Here is a 22341-nt window from a genome sequence, read left to right on the forward strand (position 1 = left end):
CCATTCCCCATAAACATACAGAGGGCCCTAGCTTCTGGCTCCCTGACCTGCTGGGATAATAAATCGGTGAATATACATGCAATAATCTTTTCACTTACCATTCCTTTTGTCTGTCTTATCAGAATGGAGGGGTAAGAACTAAAGATACGCAAAAGGAGATTACCAGATCGTAGAATGAAAGAGAAGTGGTTCATAAACCAGTTCTAGCCCTATGAAGTTGCAAAAAACATCCCGCTGGCTTTGAGAGGATCTGAATTAGACTCTGCTCACTGAGAAAAGCAGGCAAAACAAGAACGCCAAAGCAGAAAGGGGGGTTTGATTTGGTGAGAGTTAATAATGTGGGGAAGGAAAGCTGTAATACTTCATAAAGGTTGTATTTTTACATTTTTAAATTTTTACTTTTTTTGTATTTTTTGTATTTTTGTACTTTTTTTGTATTTTTACTTTTTTTAAAAAAAGTCGCTGTTTGCATCTTTTAGTTACTGTAGTAGCTAAGATCAACTAAAGGAAGTGGAAGAAATTGAAATAGTTACACTTCCTGGGTGGCCAGACTGATCTTTTCTGGAGAATGTGGATTTCATAATACATTTAACTTGACACGCTGTGATTTTTTTCTCTACTTGAAATGTTTTTTTTTAATGAGAAGTTGCATTTTAGAGACATAAATTTATGTAAACACTAGCCAGGAGAAATTGATATTTAACTTATTTTGCTGGAGAGAAAAGTCTCTCCAGGTAGTGTACTTTCATTAAACTGACAAACTGACATGCATTAATGTTCGAGAACTCAAGCTTGGATTGTGAACTGTGAGGGTTTTTTTGTCTTGCATTGATGTAGGTTCAACTATGTTTAGCACAAAAAGCTCTAATGACATCCCTCTGAACACCTGGATTAAATGAGTCTTTGAACTGCTAATTGTTCAAGGTTGACCTGGTAGATGTCCAGCAGCTGTCTTTATGGTTTTTGTGGTACACAGTTGCACTCTGTTTAGAAAAAAAAGAACCAAACAAACTAACAAACTCCTCCCATGGCCAAGCAATTAATTCATGCACAGAAAGTGGTGGTTTATGCCTTACAACATTAATTTGTCATACCCGGGGGCGGGCCTACCCAAAAATCAGGTAGATACTCTGTGATGAGTTGCAAGCAAGTGAGGTATAAATGATGTTGTTGGCATAATTGTAACTGAGAGGGATGTCCCATGATTTCAGGGAGTGTCATATGAGAAAAGGTAATGCAATTTACCTTTAATCAAAGATAAGCTTAGTCCTTTGGTGAACCTTTCTGTCTGAATGGTAAAGTGCTTCTAGATAGTGAGTACTGATAATTAATGCAGATCATACAGTTGCATGGATCTGAATTTCATTCACTGTCATGAAATATATAAATTAGGAAAAGCCCAATTACCCATATGTTGGTAATTGTCAATTCCCATATATCAGCAATACAGGTTACTAAACACCTTCCCTTTTTATATCAATGCCTTTTTAACACTACTAGCACCACCAAAAATGTTTTGATTCATTTGAATGCTATATAACTTAGCTGTATTAAGAAAATGTCAAGGTGATGTTACCTCTTTTAAGTCCTGCTTTGAAATTATGAATATGCCTAAGTAACTTGCCCAAATAGTTATATATTTCAAATATCATGCTGAACTAATTCTTTAATGCTTCACTAGAACAGATTTAAAAGAATCTTTTGCTTTTGTCCATTTTTTAAAATATATATAGTGTTGTGCATTTATCCTGTATAATGGACTAGATGGGTTGGTCTAGGTGACCTGAGGTCCCTTCCCACCTCAGGTATTCTGTGATTCTCTGATTTATAGTGTCTTTCAAACAATAATCCTCTCGTTCACAGTGTTGGTGCTACCCAAACAATACCTAGTGCCATCAGACAACCCAAGAAGAAACAGCTGAAAACATCCTAATAAATTAAAAGTATCGTGCATTACAAAGGGTTTTAGTTTCACGTATGGTATTTCTTTTCCTTTTACAACCCAGTATAATGTTTTAATGCTTCTTCTGAGTCTTCAACATCTCTTTCTTGGTATGGCTGGATAGCATAGATGCAGAGCAACAAACAGACACTGTATAAAAGTTGTTTCTAAAGCCTTGTTCATACCACTCATTTTCTGAATTTTTCTGATGTCTGATTCTGAACTCTGCTAAATCCTGTTTTCATTTCATATTCTTCTTAGTGAATTAGTTTCTTTTATTGTCTTTCACTCATCAGATGACTTTTCTGGGGGGAAAAGACCTGTTTGTTAAGCAAGTGAGGGGGGAAAGAAGAATTATTAATCAAATCTTTATGCTTTCTCCAAACAGGGACGTAGAGGCTTAGGTTCAGTCTTTGTTTGGGCATCTGGAAATGGTGGAAGAAGTCGAGACCACTGCTCCTGTGATGGGTACACCAATAGCATCTACACTATCTCCATAAGCAGCACAGCTGAGAGTGGGAAGAAGCCATGGTATTTGGAAGAATGTGCATCCACACTAGCTACAACATACAGCAGTGGGGAATCCTACGACAGGAAAATAGTATGTTTTAAAATTTATTTATTTTTTTAATGTATATGTGTTTTTGTTTTGCATAGTGACTTTGCAAGGAGGGAGAGAAAGAGCTCATTTATACTAATTAATGGACTGCTATGGAAAAAAGTCATATGTGGGCAAGTTCACTTAGCCCTGGTGTGTTACTTGGTTGGAGTCACCATACTGCTTTTTGAAACCAGCATGGGTATCTCTGCACGCATACCTCTGCAGCCTAATGCAGTGCAGGTATACCCAATTCATAGCAGGTTTTTCTACTCATCTAGTTGCTGCCATCTCCAAGTGGTCCGTTCAAAGATCCTATTACCACTGCCACTGAAACAGATTTCTTTTGTTACCAATATCTTGTAGCCCATCAGTATGCCCGAGTATGTTGCCCATCATTACGCCTCCATTTGTTTTTAATCCAGTTATCAAAAGTTTTCATATTTTACACACATTATATTAGCATCTTTCCTATGTACCTCTCTATTTTTTAGGGCCACAAAAAAGATCAGAGGGATGGGACACCTCTCCTGTGAAGAAAGGCTGAGAGGGTTGAGTTTGCGTAGCCTGGAGAAGAGAAGTTCTCTGGGGAGAACTTATTGCAACCTTTCAATACTTACAGGGGGCCTGTAAGAAAGATGTGAACAAATGTTCAATAGGATGAGGGCTAATGGTTTTAAACTAAAAGAGGGTAGATTTGCACTAGGTATAAGGAAGAAATTTTTTTACAATGAAGGTGGTGAAACACTGGAACAGGTTGCTCAGAGAGATGGTAGGAGCCCCATCCCTGGAAACATTCAAGATCAGGTTGCACGGGGCTCTGAGCAACCTGATCTAGTCAAAGATGTCCTTGCTTACTGCGGGGGATTTGGACTAGATGACCTTGAAAGGTCTCTTCCAGCCCAAACCATTCTATGATGCTGTGATTTTCTCAGGTTTATTTTAACCCAGCATTTTTCCTCTTTTACATTCAGTGATGGTCAGTTATTACTCACATTGCTGACTGTTCCAGCTAGCTAATATATTTTGTAAGCAAGATTAAGCTCAGTGCTCATCTGTGCTGTATTGTTCCTCATCTCATTCCTAAAAATCCATAATCCGTTTTTCATTATGTTCTCATCTTGGCTGGAAACCGACAAATCGTTTTAATTCTGTTTGGTAATCTGCTGATACTATTAGTATTGGTAGGCTGTATCTGCTTTTTCAAATTGAGTGCATTTAATATACTTTCCAATATTCAATATTGGAAATATTGACTTCTTTTAACCTTTTAAACCCTTGTACTAGCATCAATCAGATCTCCTAATATTGTCCTCTTCCCTGCTTATTTGTTCTAGTGTATAATTCACAGATCTTAATATCTTCATGATGAGAAAATGTAGGGATTTGTGGAGGTGGGGGGGTTCCCCCCAGACGTTTTCTTAAGCACCCATCTAAAATTACCTTCTTTCTGGTTCTTAGCAGATATCTCTCTTGGTGTCAGTGAAGAGTTAAAAATTCTTGCAGCTATGTTTTTTTAATACTGTCTGCCTTGTCTTTCAGGATTCTGGGATGCTGCCCATCCCTTCTTGGATTCTTCCTTATTTTCAGATGATCTAATTTTTGTTTTAAACTTGTTCTGAGGTACTTCTTCGTTCCAGTAATTTTTCTGTTCTTAACTTGCTTCTCTTCACTGAAACCTTATCTCTCTTCCTGGCATGTTTCTTGTTCTCCCTGATAAATAATAATAAAGAAAAGAAAATACTCTGTCTCCTAGCAGTCCTCACTTCTGTGATTAAATTTCCTCTACTGTCCATTAAAAGACCTTCACTAACTTCTTCCTGCTTACATGAGACTAATATAAGGTGAGCAGAGGTGACAGCAGCCCCTAGCCTGACCTCCTGCTTAGCTGAGTCTGTAGGACTCCAACAAGTTCTTCAAATCCAGCAGTTACTGTCAACTTGAAAATTATTGAGAATAATTTTTGTAAATACAATCAATCTTGCTTTCAAGATTTCCAGTGACAGAAAATTTAAGGCAAGTGGTTTTAATTACCTATTGCCATTAAAAACTTTCTCATCTGCTATCTGAGCTCTTCCACCTTCAATTTCTAGGCCTTTGGTTGTGGCACAGATTTTGTTGCTAGTATGAAGACCACTCTATTTGTCTTAACATCTTTCTCTCAACGCATGTAGCCTGATCAGTTAATCCCTTTTGATAAAGGTAAGCTTCTTGCATTATTCTATGTAAGACTTGTTTCTTATAAACCATCTCCCATTTTATAAGCTTTGAGCACCCAAAAATACAGACCAGTCAGGTAATATCAGTATCAGTGCCAAGTGCGCAGGAAAATATGTACCTGTGAGTGCCAGCTCAGTTCCCCTCTCTTTCTACATTAAGCCTGACTGAAACTTGTTAGCTCCACCATCACGTAATGTGTTCGTAGTTGTGTGGTGCCCAATCCACTTTCAGAGCAGCTACTTTTCTTTTTCAGAGTGGGAAAATCCAAGGACAGATATGAGGGTGGTTATGATCTCTTTATTACACCATTTACCACTGACCGTACTGGTTTGGTAAGCAATCCAGACCAGCCCTCATCATCGCTTTCTCTTTCTACAGAGTTTCTCCAAGTGCAACATTCATCAGAAAATGCTGATGTTTTCTTCCAGGTCTTTGATAAAAGCTTTAGGCCAAGAACCAAATTGTAGAAGGCATGATTAGAAACAAGGCTCATTTCTTATATGCGATATAAGCATATATATAATTTCTCTACTTCTAAGTATATATATGTGATTTATTATATATGCTTACATTTTGAGACCTTATAATTATCCCATTTTAAATCTAAATATTATGTATATTTTAATCTTTTTTTTTTTTTTTTTTTTTTAATGTGCAGTATCACATTATATGCCTTGTAGAATCCTGGCTATACTACTTCCAACCAAAGTGGTGGCCAGAAAAAAAATACGGCAGCACTTAGGCAAGCTCCTTTCTCCAGTAGCTTATGTTATACACCATTAAATATACTACTAGTTAATTAATTTATTAATAATTAGTTTAAATCCTGTATCAACTGTTTTACACCGGATAAAAATTGACAAATAGATGAAATTATTAGGATAACACTGCTTACCCTTTCAAAATATTGACATTGTGTGGATTTTCTTTCAATCTTCTGGAACTTCTCCAGTGTTCAAAGACTGGCTAAAATCAACAGCACAGTCTAACATGTTCCCTTTCCAGCTCTTGTAAAAGTCTTTGGTGTTTCCAAACTTTCTGATTTAAAATTGCAACTTAAAATAGCTGTAAATAGGAGGATTATTTATCATCTTTGTATTCTCTGAAAACTTCATTTAGACATTTTTTCCAAAAAGGAACATTCAGTGAAATAGCTATTTACTATACACTTATATTAACTATTATTTCTAGACAATTAAAACAATATTGGTTTGGGGTTCTTTTGCTTCTGATGTATTTGAATATAAAACATCCATATACTTTATTCTGTTTTTGTAGTCTTCACCATTTGACCTTTGTCTTTCCTCACCACCTCTATGTACCTTCTATCTTTTAATTTTTATTCATTGCTATCCACTTCCTCTTTTTTTTATTCCTTGATTACTTCTTGCACCTGTCAGTACTTGTTGTGTTGACCAATATTTCCTTACTCACTTTTTTTAAATCTAATAAAATATCTGCATGGTTCTCAGTCCTTATCTGTAGTTTTCTACTTAACTGATTTAATTTTCATGCATTCCTCTGATTTTTAACAGCTGTAGTTTTATCTTACATTTTTGTTTTTACTGCTGCTCCTTTTGAGTGAGAGATTGTCTTCATATCTTTCCACAAAAAGCTTAGAGCTTGCGGTAAGTTTAAAGGGAAAAATAACAATAGAAGAAGAATAAAGAGATTATTATTAAATTTTAATCCTCCAAATTCTACTTTGCATATAAATTTGTGTGCAAAATACAAATTAGCTATGAAGTGCTCACCTTCGTGCTATGACATGAAAAGGGTAACAATATTTGAGCAAGGCATATGGTGATTTGGTTTGTTGGAGTGAGACTCATATTCAAAATAAGAAACAAAAATACTACTGCAATAAATCAGGAAGAAATGACCTAGCGTGGGATTTACAATCAAAAATCAAATTACCTCATTTTTTGTCATGTAAGTCAGAACGAACTCCAATATCGTGAGACTCTGCAATGTTGTAGTACAGAAATACTTATCCACAGTTAAGGGACAGTGAATGGTTACAACTTTATAGTATAATTTTCCACAGTTCCTTCATATTTTTCCTTGCAGTTCTTCAGTTTAGTATTTTTTTTTCTTATCACTATATGCAGAATGTATTATAACGTGGATAAACAAACAGTAACCAAATGTTAGGCCTCATTGTGTAGACTAAAAATTCTTATAGAAATGTTTTGGTTTCAACATGGACTAATAGAAGCACCCACACTTTTATAACTACACAAAAGACTTTTTTTTTCCTTTTCATTACCACATGTTTTTATAATAGCTTGTTACATACAATGTAATATAATTTTAGAAGGTTTTTAAGTCTGGAGGTTTTTTTCAGTCTTGTACAACGATAACTTAAGAACATAATTTCATCTGGCCAACTCTGTTTTCTATATGAAACTTTTTTTACTGACTTTGAACTAAAGTAAAATGGAAGCCAATTCTGTCTCAAATAATTTGAGCTAACAGTTACAGTTAAATACACACTGATGTTACCATCTTGTATGAATTCCTTGTAGCTCAGAGAAGGTTCTCCAAGTGCACCTGACTTTATGCTGTACCAGATTTTATTGGAGTAATTCTTAGCCCATTATGGACTGAGTTCCCAATCTTTGAATGCTTTAACGTGCCCAAAGCATATAAACATTTCACAGATGCAGCTGGATGTATGCCTTTTGCATAGACTCTTAGAGAAAAGAGCTAGAATTACTTTTAGGCGTTTTCAACAGCAACTGTGCTGGCATAGATATAGGCATAGAAACTCATGCTCTGGGATAAAGGGAAATCAACAGTTAGGTAAAGAACATAAAAATATACTGCTTTATGGAGGTTATCTCTCATAACAGAGTGCATAAGTATTGGCTAATAATATATAGTTGTCAAGGTATTTTTTCCTATTATTCTCTTCTCTACTATTTTGAATACTATAGGACAATGCTAGAGGATAGCTTCCCCACTCCAGACCACGCAGCTAGGATAGCTTAAGCATCACCTAATATAGTTATTTATATAGGTCTTTTATTTATCAAACATGTTGTACAAATGCATCACATTTCCTTTGAATTCCTTTTTTAATATTATTTCTTAAATAACTAAGAACTTTACATATGAAAGTCCCTCACAGATACAATTTCTAAACCTATGACATGACTTACCTTCTGAAAATAACCTCTCTACTTCCTGTTCCACTTATTTCTGTTTTTTTTCTAAAAAATGCCAATTCATCTGCTGAGTTTCTCTTCTAAGGTATATTTCTGCCTTGCTGACTAGCTTCTGCTTTAAGCAGAACTTAAACAAAAACAACAAAAAACCCCATCTCCTGCCAGTTCTTAAAACACAAACAAAAACCTGCACTTGTTCAGAAACTCTTTCAAGATATCAAGATACACACATGGCACATACACAAAGGATGTAAGAAGGAAGAGCAGATTTTTTTAAACCATCGTTACTTCTAAGGACACAGGTTCACAGAAGTCAACATATCTTGAACTGTAGCAGAAAGTAAAAAATGCTTCAATCATTTCAGAAAGCTCATGTCATGAAATATGAAATAACAAGAAATGCAGAGGCTTGGGAGAAGAGTGAGCATGTTCTCTGCTAAGGGAAATCCTATTTTTGACCTTAGTCATTAACCTCACAATCAGTGAAACTGTGGAAAGATTGATGATGGAGCCTCAGTAAGGACTGTACAGAAATAGCATCTCCTTAATTCTTCAGAGCAATTTGCTTCTATAAAATTATTACAGTGTGTCTAGAGTTTTTTCTTTACAAGATGTGTGGATTTTCTGAAAGGTGTTGCACTTCTGCATATTTCAGGTATTATAGTGTATTGTGGTGATTCGTATAATTTTTGTCTGCCTTTTATCAGGGTGTCTGTCCTATGTTGCTAATTTCATGTGTATTAAACTAAGCCAGTACCAGAAACATTGTCATTGTCTTCAGTCAAAAGTGGATATAACCCATGGCCCTAGAAATATTGCATAGACTTCGCTTGGGCAGTCTGATCAGCACTTTCATAGATCAGCAGTTGTTAAAAAGGTATTCGAAGCGTACAAACATGTTGTACTCACCAATAGTTTCAAAAATTTCTCCTTCTCCCCACCCTATTGATCAGAATGTCAACTAATGCACAGTAATGACAGCTTCATGGTGCTGCCAAATACCACATCCATTTATTGTGATTAATGATGTTGCCCTCATGTGGTTCAGGAATTTGGGGCACCATTTTTCTGGAATCTTGCTCGCCTGTTGGTGGTCCTGTACTCCTTTTTTCTCTCAGAGTAGACACGACAGTTCTCTGACAGTGAATCCATAGTGCTGAAAAACATGCCTCAGATCTTGGAGGTAATTTACACCTAAACAACTCGGCTCCTGTCAGTAACTTTCCTTTGAAATAACTCAAACAGGATTTTCATTTAGGAAGCTTCCCCTACACATTTTCTGCTGAAATATTTGCTGAGTGAAAGAGATAGATAAGGGTCTATAGTTCAAGCTCCTGCCATAACATCTGCTTAGAACATGGGAGACAACGTTGACAAATAAAGAGATATCATGGTTTGTTGTGCTTGATATCTGTAGCTAGAGAACAATAAAAGCACTCTGGAAACATGTTCCTCCCCAAAATGAGAGACACAGATAGCACAGTGCAGTGTGTTTTTCACTGTATTAAAGGAGGCTGTCTCTTAAGTAAAAGCTGCTTTGAAGGTACTTCTCCCTGCCTGAACTCCTGTAGGCTTTGCTGCCCTTTGGTCCTTTGAGGAAAGCACCTGCTGCACCACTTTTTTGCAGGGGACAAGGTACCGGGCTACAAAAAAGACAAACATGTTTTAGTCCCTTTTTCTGCCCTCTCTTTTTCCTGGCCTCCCTTCTGCTCCTCACCACAGCACTGACGAATGTTTTTCCAAATGGGACACCTGAATCTTGTATGTTTCTATTTAGCTGGATGTCATCCTGTAGTCCTTGGACTGTTAATCCCACCTGTGAAATCTCTACTTGCATTTGCATGTATAGCCAATGTAGCGTTAGGGCTGTTCTTGCTGCAGTTTTATCTCTTAATATTGTCAGGACATTTATGGAATTTGCATGCATAAAGGTTTTTTCAACACTAAATTTTCATTTTCTAAATTAATACATAGTCAATACAAAAGAAGGCAAGTGATAAAGAAATTATATTAACTTTTTATTTATGGGGTTCAACTTTTAGCTGATGACAGAATAAATAAATTATTTAACAAGGTGCATGAAGGGTATTAAATAATAGGGGAAAAATGGTTCTTTCTAGATTTCCTTATTCAAGAAATCTGGCCTTTGGTAAGTTCACCAATTTAATATACCTCCTACATGCAATTGCTTGTATTCTGTCCAGACAGGATGTGGCTGGTTTTTCAGATTATATTTTGCATATCTGCCAGTTTTAAAGCTAGACAGGCATTTTTACATGCCCTGTGTTTTTTTGTGATTTTTTGATCCTCTGAGCCTCTACTCCCATCCATCTTTGTGCATATCCATGTTGCAAATGAAGTATGATACTAGTGAATTAGAGGAAATGGAGTCACAATAATTCGATATACTTAGGTAAGAAGCTGTATAAGCAACTTCTATGCCCTTCAGGAAGATGTTTTAGTCTCATAGTGACTGAATCTCGGGGATCAACTGAGACGCTGAGAATAAGGTTTGGCATCACAGGTCATTCAGTCTGCCACCTTCATGGATTCTGTGCTGTGAACTTCTGTCTGCTAGTAACTGTTCTCAAGTCCACATGGGTTTTGCTTGAGCTTCTCTTAGGGTAGTAGTCACTTCCTGTCTGTATTGCCTTGCTCTTTTTAGGAACCACTTCTTTGGGAAGAAGAGCATAGACTAGAATCACTTTAGCTTAACATCACCTGAAAGAAGCAGAATTTAGAATAAACACATTTTTGTGTGTGATTTACTGACTCTCTGAAAGAATCTACCTAAAACTCATTATGAGATAGGAGCATCCTAATGCTAAGTAGAGGACTGTGCCTCTGGTTGGTAGTGCACGTTACAGTTTATACATCCATTTAGATTACATATAAAATATGTGGCAGCATATAATTAAGCAATACCTAACAATTTAAAGCTACAAATAACTACTTGGCTGGTGATGTCTGGGCCAAATTTGTGATTACATCGGGATTTTTCAATGAATTGTTGCTTAATTTCATGTGAATTATTGCATAAGGCATGAAGGAAGGATTAAATACAGTACTTAGCATGAGCCCAACTGTATTCTATTCTGTCACATACTTCCAGTGTGACTTCAGGCAACCTAATTAACTCCTCCATACCTCTTTTATAGTCTGTAAAATGGACATAACCAGTCTGGATGTAGGGAACGCTGTAAGATTTAGTTCATTCCTGTTTGTAAAGCACTTTGGGATTCTTGGATGGGAAGTGCTCTATAAATGCAAAGAGAAGGGCAGAGTTCTAACTGTGCAGTTTTAAAACCCTCTGCATATTTTTCTAATTTGCAAGTCTTTTTGTTGGTCATGCCATGAAAAAAATGGAGACTAACTTATGTTTTCAGTGCAATACAGAAAACGCTTCTGGAAGTTTGCAAGTGACTTCAAGTTCAGAAGATCTAATGTGATGTATTCAAACACCTCTTTTTTTTCCTTTCCTTGCAATGAAAGAAGGAAACACCCTCCACGTACATGTGACTCATTTGAGCAAATGAAACCTGTTCCAATTTCTGAAGCTGTGTTCTAAATTTCACACATTCAATTTTTTCCAGATCACCACAGACCTGAGGCAGCGTTGCACAGACAGCCATACTGGAACCTCAGCCTCTGCACCTATGGCTGCAGGCATCATTGCACTGGCACTGGAAGCAAAGTAAGATCTGAGTTCTACTCTGGAAAAAAAAAATAAATAAATAACCATATGGAAAGATCTTTCTCATTCATCCAGCACCTTTATCCAGGGATCTCAAAGTGCTTTGGAAACTTTGTTGTAGTAATTCACAGTAGCCATGCAAGGGCAGGAAAGATCTGCTTGCTTATTTCACAGAGAGGAAAGCTGACACCCTGGAATTGATGACAGAGTACTCAGTGTTGAAATAACTTGAAATGGTGTTGAGCACAGGTAGTTTCTACTAAATAATGTATGGCATCCCCACAATGTCTTACAATACCCACACAGTGCTGCCCAAATCTGCTGTACTCTGCAGGCTACTGTAGGTTGCCTCTTACGTTCATCTTAGCACTGTCTGTTCTTGAACATTGAAGAAAGTTTTGGGACAGTGTTAGGCTACCATGAACAGAAATTAATATAGTATGAAAAATAAAAATCTTCAACTTCTGCATGCTGACACAAGTCTGTTTTTTCTAAGGGGTTAGATTCCTCAGCTGTAAAAATCATGGATAGTGTAGCTCCATAGCCCTCCATAGCTCAGAAAAGTTTCTGTCTTACAAGCATTTTCTCAACTGCAGGATTCTGTTCTTTGTGCCTAATATGTATCTTTAATGTGCCTCATGGAGCAGCAAAAATACTGGAGATTTATCAGGTAAATCTACATTTCAAAAACTTTTGCATAACTTTGTGCTGTGTTGGGTAATATTTGCAGGACTAAGGTGGAATGCTCAACCCCAAATCCTGCTTGAAATCGAGTGTTTCTAAGTGCTGGGAGATTGATTCTATTAAATTCTGAAGAAAACTTGTTTCCTCTGCGGGCATCCAGTTCCATTGAAGGAAGTAAAAAATTTGCACACAATAGTAATTTCAAATTGTATGTAATTCATAGCAACAGAAATGTGTTTCCTTCTTTAATGCCACTTTTTTGAAGAAACCATGTGCCACTATTCAACACCAAATAGTTTTCTGCTGTTGACTTACAGTCCTGAGAATAAGAGTTAGTAATTGAAGACCTGACATAATCTTAAGTAGTGCAGTGCTTATATCATACTTAGATTTTCTTGATGCAGTCATTAAAAACTAAATCATTTTGAAAAGTTAATATGGTACTATTGATTTTAAAAAATACCACTTTTTAAGTTATATTTTTTAAGATTTTTAATCTTTTCTTAATCTAAGTTTTTAAATCCTTAAGTTCATTTTAAAAAATCTGCACATGGAGATAAGGTTGCATGTGCATAAATTTCATTCTGCTGAAAGTTTTTCTAATTATTTCTTAAAAAATGAAGGTTGTTTTTAATTTATTGTTCGTAATTTTTATATTTTGTGTGCATTTTCTAACAAATGATAATTATAATTGAAAGTTTCAAAGAGTCATGGCACACAATACCTACAACCAAAATATTGATGATTGTGACATCTTAAAATTGAGAAGCTTTCACCTTACACAACCTTTTTTCTCTGTGAACTTTGGTGACTGTACTAGTGGAAAATCCATGTTAGTGTATGTGGACTAGTTTGGGGTTTTTTCAAACTAATCGTTGCTATGTTAGGAACAGAGACAAGACTGTATTAATGCTTCACATGTGGTGATGGAGACAAAACATACTGGTGACTAAAGGTTCTAGTCACTTTATGTTTGTAGTTCTCTGTTGCAAGAGATTTAGAGAGAAAATGTATTGATTTTTTCTCCTTTCAGATTCTGTTCAATTTCAGTATATGGAGGGTTCTTTATTTCCAAATCTTAGCCTGTGTATTTGAATAGATCCAAAGGAAATAAATTAATAATATCATAAATGTACTTTTATTCATTTGTATTTCAGTCACTAACTTTACTCTTTGTGTACTTACAACCAGTTTTCTGAACACAGACATGAAAGAAAAAAGAAAAACAAAAAAAAAGGGAAATTAGGGAGATAAATATTTCTAGGTTTCCCTTGCTGTTTTTCCCCATAAATTAATCCAGTCCTAGGGTTGGAGAAACCTTTGATCTAGTAAAGTTATAGATTATGAAGTAAGATCTTTAATATTAGAAGGAGATTATCTCATAACATATTCAGTTTTAATGGCTGGGATTTGTTTGTATGAAATCTATTCAGATTATTTTAAGCAGTCTCTGAATAGTAATTCTTATTTATTTATCTGATTTGAAAATTCAGGTTGTGTTTTTCACCTGTGATACTTGCCAATTTATGTGATCCTAAATAAAGGCTAGGAATTAAAGTATGCAAAAAGAAGTTTTTAAGCTATCTTAAGTATTTTCTCCAATACTTTTAAAATATTTGGCATGTAAAGGACACATGATATTGTGGCTTAGCATAAGGGCTTACTGGAACTAGTTTACATTCAAATAGAGTTTGCTTTTACATAGATTCTTCCTTAGATTCCATATTAGTGCCTGTGTTAATAGCACTAGAGTTTATATGAGATTTTTTAAAAGACTAGTTAGAAAGGGGTTTTACAAGGTTAATTACACTCTTCATATAGCAAGCTGCTTAAAAATTTGAGCACTTAGTCCTGAACGCTTCTTGAATATGTCTGAAATAATGTATGGTTTCATTCCACTTTGTGCTGGAAAACACAACAAATTATACTGTAGGAATGGTTTTGAGCCTATGAGGTCAGTTTTCCCTACTAGCCAAGTTCTCTCTTCCTGGGAGACATCAGGAGGTGAACAGAGCACTAGTCTGGACTGGATATGAGTTAGAACAGCCAAGAGGTTGCTTCAACTCACATGCAAAGGTACTTTAAACCATTGGAAAATGAGCAAGGCAGATTTCCACTCCAACCTACTACTTTCTTTCTTTGATAAGCCGCGTATGGTAGGACTAGTGGAGCTGACAGAGGACCCCTTACCTGCCTACTGATTTGAACCCTCAACTTAGTTGGTTTTGTCAACTGGGATCCACTCCTGAAATCCTGGCAATGAATTGTTTTGGAATGGTGGTTTGCTTACTGCCCCAGTTTCAAACAGTGTGAATGCATCTTTTTTTTATTTCCAGTGCAGTATTTGCATAGTGGCAAGTTTTCCTGCAGGAACCAAAGAGGTGTAACTGAGTTTCAGACTGTTTGTTTGCAATCCACAGGGGCAGATACAGAAATGTAGATATGCAGCAACTGTCACACAAAGACGTCCCTTAATCTTCGTAGTCTATGGTTTTGTTACGGTATTCAGGTACTTAATTATCTGATGGTTTCCAGGGTATCTAGTATCCTGTTGAGGCTCTATGAATAAATGCTTACTTGTGTATTGCATTTCTCAGTCATTACATAATGTTGAATTTTGCTAATTGTAAACCAGCAATTATGGATATAAAGTGTAATCAATTTAATCACCAGAGGCAACAATGTTCTTACTAAAAATAATCTATTTGCATTGCATAGTACAATCTACTGTTGATATCAGAAATGCTTTTTCTCATTGGTGAAAGGTTTGAATTTGGGATTTAGGTGAATCAGTCAGGAGAGACAGCATGCCCACATTTGTTCCAGTGGGCATTGTGCCATGTTCCTCTGGAGAAGCCAAATTTTTTTAAAAAAATCTTATGTTGCTGACAGAAAAATACATTATACATCGCCAATTGAACTGCCTGCATGACTCTCATAAGCCAGTGCATGTTTTCCAACCCATGGTATATAAACTACAGTTACATTAGTAAGAAGTAGCACCTAAAATGAAAATATTAATCTGCTATGTGTCTACTGTGTGGTATAATCGGTGGTATAGCTTTGGAGAGAGTGTTTTCTTCCATGATTCTCTTCACATGAGTTATATACTTCATTTTCATTTAGTTACTTGAAACCAAGGCTAGAACAAGGTAGTGCTGGGAAGAAATAAAGAATTCCGGTGAATTCTGATACTGACAATCCATTCAGAAAAGTGACAATGCACCACCACTTTCTAAAAGGCAGTGCAACCAAGTGTAATCACTGAGCTGAAAGGAAAATGGAGTTGACACTGCAAGGGGTCAAGAGTATCAGAGGAAGATAACTTTGGATTTCTGAAAATTGATCAGATATTTGCAATACTTCCCATACTAATGGATTTTATTACAGAAAGGGAAAAAACGTTGTACTGTCTGGCAAGGAGTAGTTTTGGGTACAGACAACATATTTCTGTGTTGTCAAAGTTATGAGGGTTTTCTTCTTTGTAAATATAGTCAGAGGCTAAAGGTTATGAGACAGTTGAGCCAAACTGCAAAAGTGCTGTCAAATGACCTCTATATGTAGGCTTCCAGTATAAGAGAAGGAGAGGTTATCATTTAAGTCCATCAGCTCCATTGACTGACTGCCTATTATAAAAGGGAACACTACAGTGTGTGAGTTAGAAATCATTTTGTGAATCTTTTGCATTTTTTGAGTAGTTTTAAAATAATGCTTTTACAAGTATTTGAAAAACATAAGCATAAATAAATACTTTATTTAGAACCTGTGTTTCTCTTGAGCTTTAACCACCTGACTGACATGGAAGTACTTTCCTGAATTCAGGTTGCCCAGTGTTTCCCATTTTAAGGTCGTGTTTTCAGTTAGATGTGACTTTGCCAAAGAATATATGTTGGATCTGAAGTTTTCCATGTAGCTCTTTTAAAAGGTTTTAAGAAAATTCCATCCAGATATTTCTTAAACCGAGTCTAAGTTAAAAAAAAAAAAGAAAATTGACTGTGATCATTTTTAACTTTTTCATTGAGTTTTACTGTGTCTGTGCTTTGGAGCAACAGCTAGAAATAGAACAAGTGGATAGCCGTTGTTCTGGTGCCAGGGCGATGCCTTTTACTTTTATAAGCTTTTCAAAAATGTCAGTTGGCATGTGCTTAGTTGAGAGTTTTAAGAGTTTGGCAGCTCTATCCCCTGTAGTTTCTTGGTTCTCCAAGTGTTCTGCAGCCTCAGCTTTTAGAGGCTGCTTAGGGTTGTCTCTGAAATTGCTCTTAGGGGTGCTGCTGGCTGTTCACCTTGAAAGCAGGGAGCCCATCTGCTTTTCCCTGTCTATGTTTTTGCAGCAAGAGGAAAACAAGGAAGTTGGAAGAGGAGTAGGTTCACTGGATTGCAGTCTCCCTGCACTCTTTCTTTTGAGATTCCTTATACCACAGTGTCATAGCTCAACTATATTAAAAGTAATCAGTATAATTGGACTTGGCAGATAAGTCAAATCAATAGCCTAGATACCACGCTAATCATAAGTGCCTGCATTAACCTAAGATGATGTAAGGTTTCTCCACATGCACAGTCACAACTAGTTCTAAAACTGGCAACTGACCTAAGTTTTTTCTTGCTGTTGCTTCCATGCTGTTGACCCACACTTTCTTTTTGATGGTCCTATTTCATTCTTCTCTGGAGAAGGCACAGAAAGGATGTGATTCAGGTACCTGTCTCTCAAGCGTTTCTCCTCAGAAAGTCATCATTATCAGCGTGCAGTTGGGCTATAGATTATTTTCTTTTTGGCACTTACGATTTTCTGTCTCTGAGCAAAACACAATACTCTGTAGACTCTGGAATCTGCCACCTCTTTGTGCGCTGCAGATTTGACACAGATACATCAGAACACAATTGCTGGTGGGTGCATGGCTGCTTATCCTGCTGTTCTTCTAAAGGAATATGTCTGTCATGTCATATCACAACTTGTCTGTGTTCTAACCTAAAAAAACAGTACAAACATTATGCAAAAGATGGTTATAGCCAATGCAAAAGCCTTCAAACACTGACTCATAAAGAAGCTAGGATGCATTGCAGAAACTATGCAGGTGCTGCACAAGTATAAACTGAGCAACGTAAAGTAGAGTCAGACATAAACAGATAAATATGACGTTGTACAGGCAAATGGTATTACTTTGAAAAGATGTTAAAAAACACGATAGCTTTGAATGGAAAATTCTGATACTATAGGATTTGTGATCTTGAGATATTTAAGATAAATATGTTTAAAATATGAGAGATGTACTGAAGTTACTTAGTCACTCTTAAATGGATGGATCCATTGTGTCTTTCCACGGTGAAACTTGGCAAATCTCAGAACACTTCAGAAAATAATTGGCTTAAATTATGTGTTCTTAATGAGTATTAGTCAGCAGTTTATTTTCAGATGTGTATCACTGCTCTTCTTTGTCCAGTACCTAAATTAAGCTATGAACGGAGAAAGAGGGGGAATATGACAATTAGTGTAAAAGGCTACTGACAGCAATTTTGATCCTAGAAAAATATTTTCCCAAAATGTCATTAATTGCACATCTCTTTAGACAGAAGTCTATCGCATATACCATTAACACTACTAATAACTGAGCTTTGACTTACAGTATTTTCAGTTGCCATTAAATTTTTAAAGGGATTATCATCTTTAGCCAGGCTGGGGTTTCTTTCAAATCGGTCTGATTGGGAAAAATTGAATGCAAATCAAAAATGAGCAGGAGAAATGGCAAATTTCTTACAAACAATCTGGAACCCAGAAAGGAAATGTGAGCAAAGAAGGAACTGAAAACTAACTCTGAAGTAACCAAATAGTTTTGTTTGATACACTAGTTGAATGAAAAATGGTTTACCAGGACAGAAAATGAAAAGACTACTAACGCAGAAACTTAAGTTACGTTTACAGGGAAGGAGCTACCTGCTGATCAGCAAGCACATATTATTCTTTACTTTTCTAGCAGGAAATTAACAGGATTATTTTCAGAGTATATGGCAATTAGAACCTATAAGGGTGTCAGAAATGTCAAAACCAGGTGTTTTGTATGTCCATGTGTATGCCTGACTACTGTTAAACACTGGGATCCATTTTCCTATCTTCTTATCTTCAGAAATGAAAAGGTTACGGTGTAGACCATTTAGACACCTAAGCACAGGATAAGCACAACAATTAGAGGGTGACTTCATGTCTCATCCCTCTCAAAATTTTGTGCTACAACAGACATCTTCATGCTGACTCTTTATGACAACTGGGAAAGAAGGTCTCCCATTAACACAGTGAATATTCCTGTCCATGGGGCTATATATTGGAGTCATTAGGACAGGTAGTAGAGTTGTAGATCTCATGGGATAATTCATCTGATTTGTAAGTGATGGGAATATGTAAATAAACCAGTCAAATATTTCTTATGTTTTGTTTATAAATTTATAGTAAAGCCCTTAAAGGTGGCATTAGGCAGAAATTAGTGATGAAAATTATCTCCTGCTGCTCTACAAGATGTCTAGGTCACAGAGACTCCTTTTTATAGCAATAATTACCCATGTCTGTTCTCTCATAGCCAAGATTTTCAAAGAAGGTTATTTGACACTTCCAAATTCAATGGTGATCCTCTTCTTAATCCACCCGTAATACTGTGGTTTGCCTTGATTCTTTTGAGAAGAGTTTATTGTATTCTTCCAGGAAATTCTCATCAGACTCTGCTATTTTGTCAAGAAATATTTTTTCAGATATTGTCGCATTCAAGTTGCTGGTTATGAAGATAATATAACAATCATTATTCATGTTGCTGAACATCATTTAGCTAAAAAAAACCCAAAACCCGAAGTCTTCCCCTATTTGTTTATTGCATTGAGTGATATTTTTGCTAAATGTCTCTCTTGCACCAATTATTTATTCTGAACAGGGAGTTTTTTGGCACAGTATCATTATGCAAAAGGATAGAGCCTAAATTCCTCACTATTTCCAGGATTAGCCCAGTTGCCACTAGGGAGACTACTTGTGGAATGAAGAAATCAGATTTGTCCAAAAATGATGATCTACTATTTCTAAGCAACCTGCTTAGAGATAGTTAAATCTCAAATGAATATTATTGTAATATAATTTATTTGTCCTATTTATTTTTTTCTGATTTACTTTTTTTCTTAAACATTTTGAGAAGCCTGAAATAAGAAGACTGTACCTTGGAGTATTACTATTGTTTAAGGACACAACATGCATTATTTTTTGGCTGCTGTACAGGCACTTTTGTATGTAATTCTTCTCACTTCTGCTTATTCTGGTTTGATTTTGAGTATTGTCTGGTATGTTTAATCCCAAGGCAATTCCAGATGAGGCATTGAAAAAAAAATTTTCTGGAAGGAAATTGACCGTTTTTTGAAATGAATCCATTATCAAGCAGAGTTAGTACTCTTCTTGTTAATACATCTGCTCATATCAAGATGTTTAGCCATTAATTCTTCTGAGATTAATCAAGTGGTAAATAAATTAAAATCAGTGACATCTTGTCTGGATCTAGGACCCACATGGCTAGCAAACAACTGTTTAATCACTTAGGATCCAATTTTGACATGTTTTACAAATACTTTACCATTTCTGTGATTTTTCCAGGTGCTTTAAAATTGGCTGCTAGACTATATTGTTTAAAAACAAAATTTAAAAAAAAAACAAAAAAAATCCTTCTTTCTCCAAATGATCAGCTATTTTGACAACATTTCAATTTCTTTTTTCCTTTTTTTCTTAATTTTTCTTTTTTTCTTTTCCTTTTAAAGTTTCTGAAAAAAATTATAGGCAAACCATTGCAGACCTATTTTGTGTCAAATGAGGTGTCTACTGTACAGAGAAAATTTCAGTCTGGCAATAGGTCAATTCTTAGTATAGTCAAGGTCCAATAGTAGGCTACAGAAATTGGTTTAAATATTGTTCTTATGCTGTTAAATCTCTTAGATATAAATATACCCAAACTGCCATTCCTTGAAAAGAAAACATAAAAGTCTTATGAATTATACAGTAAGCAAGCAGATTTGGAGGTTGCATAAGAGACAGACTGATTTAACTATATAACATGTCCTGTCTGGGAAATCAGACCTTTGATCAAGATTTTCTGCCCTAAAAATTCTTACATTATTTTTTATTATGAGATATGGATGGTAAATACAATGAATTACTCATTTTCAAGATCTGCCATGATTTTTGGTTTTAGCAGTAAACTATGATTCTGAGACATAACTTCATTTGCTGACTGAGCAACAATTTATAAGTAGTTAGTATTATCAAGTGAAGACTGCTCTATCTTTAGATTCTTTATCTAGGCATAGTTAGATCCACCATTAGATCCATCATTCCTCTTTAAACAATCAGTTGAGTGTGCCCTATCTTGAATCTCTTGTTTAGAAGTTCAGAGGAGTATTTTACTGTCTTATATTTCACCAGCAGCATGGACAGCTTGCTTTATAGATTAACAGATTGTTTAGATTCCAGATTATAAAGAATATAGCTCTTCAGATTCCTGGAGGTCTTCCTGAATGCTTGAAACATGTTTTTCTTAGACTTTATACAGACTCCCAGTGAAATTCCTGAGCTGGTATAAAATCATATTGATTTTTTTTCTTGAAGCATGTTACGTGGCTGTCTAAGCATACCCTATCTTACAAACTCTTAATGCTCCTTACATTCCATTGCTTTTCTTTTTAAGTCATTTTTACCAGCTCAGCTGGATAAACAATTACTGTCACTCTAGTCCAGCTGTCCAGTGTGAGAAATTCCACTTTAAGAAAAAAAATGTATCTATGTGCATATTAATGCTTCAATAAATGCTCAGGGACAGAAGGCATCAGTTCTCCTTAAAAATAACAGATAAAAATAACATTTAAACATGGGAATACCCTTATATCTTGTACCCAAACATGGAAGAAATTTGAATGGCCGTGAATTGATAGGGCTTGGAAGAAATTAAAAAAATCTGGCTACAATTAATAAGAGATTCACTTACAAATCATCTTCCTTCTTCAGGTTATTCCATCTCTTCTTCTTGTTTCAATGACAAGCATAGGCAGGACTTTCTGTGTTGACTTTAGAAGAATACATACCACTTCCTGTGGTGTCCCAGCTGTAGATAAAAAGATGCTAGGTTACATCAGCATATCCATGGTCTGCACACACCCACTGGGAAACATTCTGCAGTAGAAAAGATACACTCAAAAGTAAAATCATATTACTGCAAAGGAAATTAGAAAAAGTTAGTTAAATGGTTTGGTCGCTGTCTTTGCATTGACAGAATCACAGAATTGCCTAGGTTTGAAAAGACCTTTAAAATCATAAAGTCCAATCATTAACCTGATAGTGACAAGTCCCACTGACAATTCCTTAAAATCTTGTTACATAAAAGAAGTCTGATATGTTTAGGCAGCACTGATGCAGGTGAACTTTATAGGTTAATACCCATGAATATATGTCTACATGTGCACAGAGGATAGGGTAGGAGCAAGTTTTTCTGTAAACAAGTTGATGGCAAGTTTGCAATAACTTCTGCACCCCTACTGCCTTCTCCTAAAGCTGCAACTTGTGGAAGCTCAAATTTGTCACCTGAAAACCTAAACTGATGCATCTTGAATAAAAAAGAAAGTGCTAAATTTTTAACAGGTTATTAAATATATTAATTGCTTGCTTCATAATAACTTCATTTCAGCTCACAAGATAAGCAGGGTTCTACTTCCATATTTAAGTGCCATAAATCACTAATTACTCAGGTATTTTTCAAAAATATAGTATTTTGACAAAAAATGTTCTGGAAGATGTGTAACAATGTATGCGGGATACCAATCCGTACAACATTAATTTGTGTGCACTGAACAGAGAGATGAGTGAGATATTTCTATCTTTTCACTGTCAGGGGCATGTAGACAAGAACAGGATATTTCAGCATGTTTCTTGTTACTCTGTGTCTGCTTACAAAGAAATTTCTCATTGAAATTGACCTGCTGGGTGGCCATTGAAATTGGGATGCACCCTTGTGTGCTGGGGGAGCTG

At 35.8% G+C, this 22341-nt stretch overlaps 1 protein-coding gene across 1 annotated transcript in view; it reads left to right on the forward strand.

Annotated features, from left to right (window-relative positions):
- The window catches only part of LOC104521759 (proprotein convertase subtilisin/kexin type 5), a gene marked incomplete at its 5' end in the record, with an annotated part of 55526 nt that extends 43862 nt beyond the window's left edge, over window positions 1-11664 (forward strand). The window contains 2 exon segments of the mRNA XM_010163850.1: window positions 2331-2543; window positions 11524-11664. Of these exon segments, the coding sequence (XP_010162152.1) occupies window positions 2331-2543; window positions 11524-11664 (354 nt within the window).
- Between the last annotated feature and the right edge of the window lie 10677 nt (window positions 11665-22341).

The sequence above is a fragment of the Antrostomus carolinensis genome, unplaced genomic scaffold, assembly GCF_000700745.2.
Source record: "Antrostomus carolinensis isolate BGI_N321 unplaced genomic scaffold, ASM70074v2 scaffold49082, whole genome shotgun sequence".
NCBI lineage: Eukaryota > Metazoa > Chordata > Aves > Caprimulgiformes > Caprimulgidae > Antrostomus > Antrostomus carolinensis.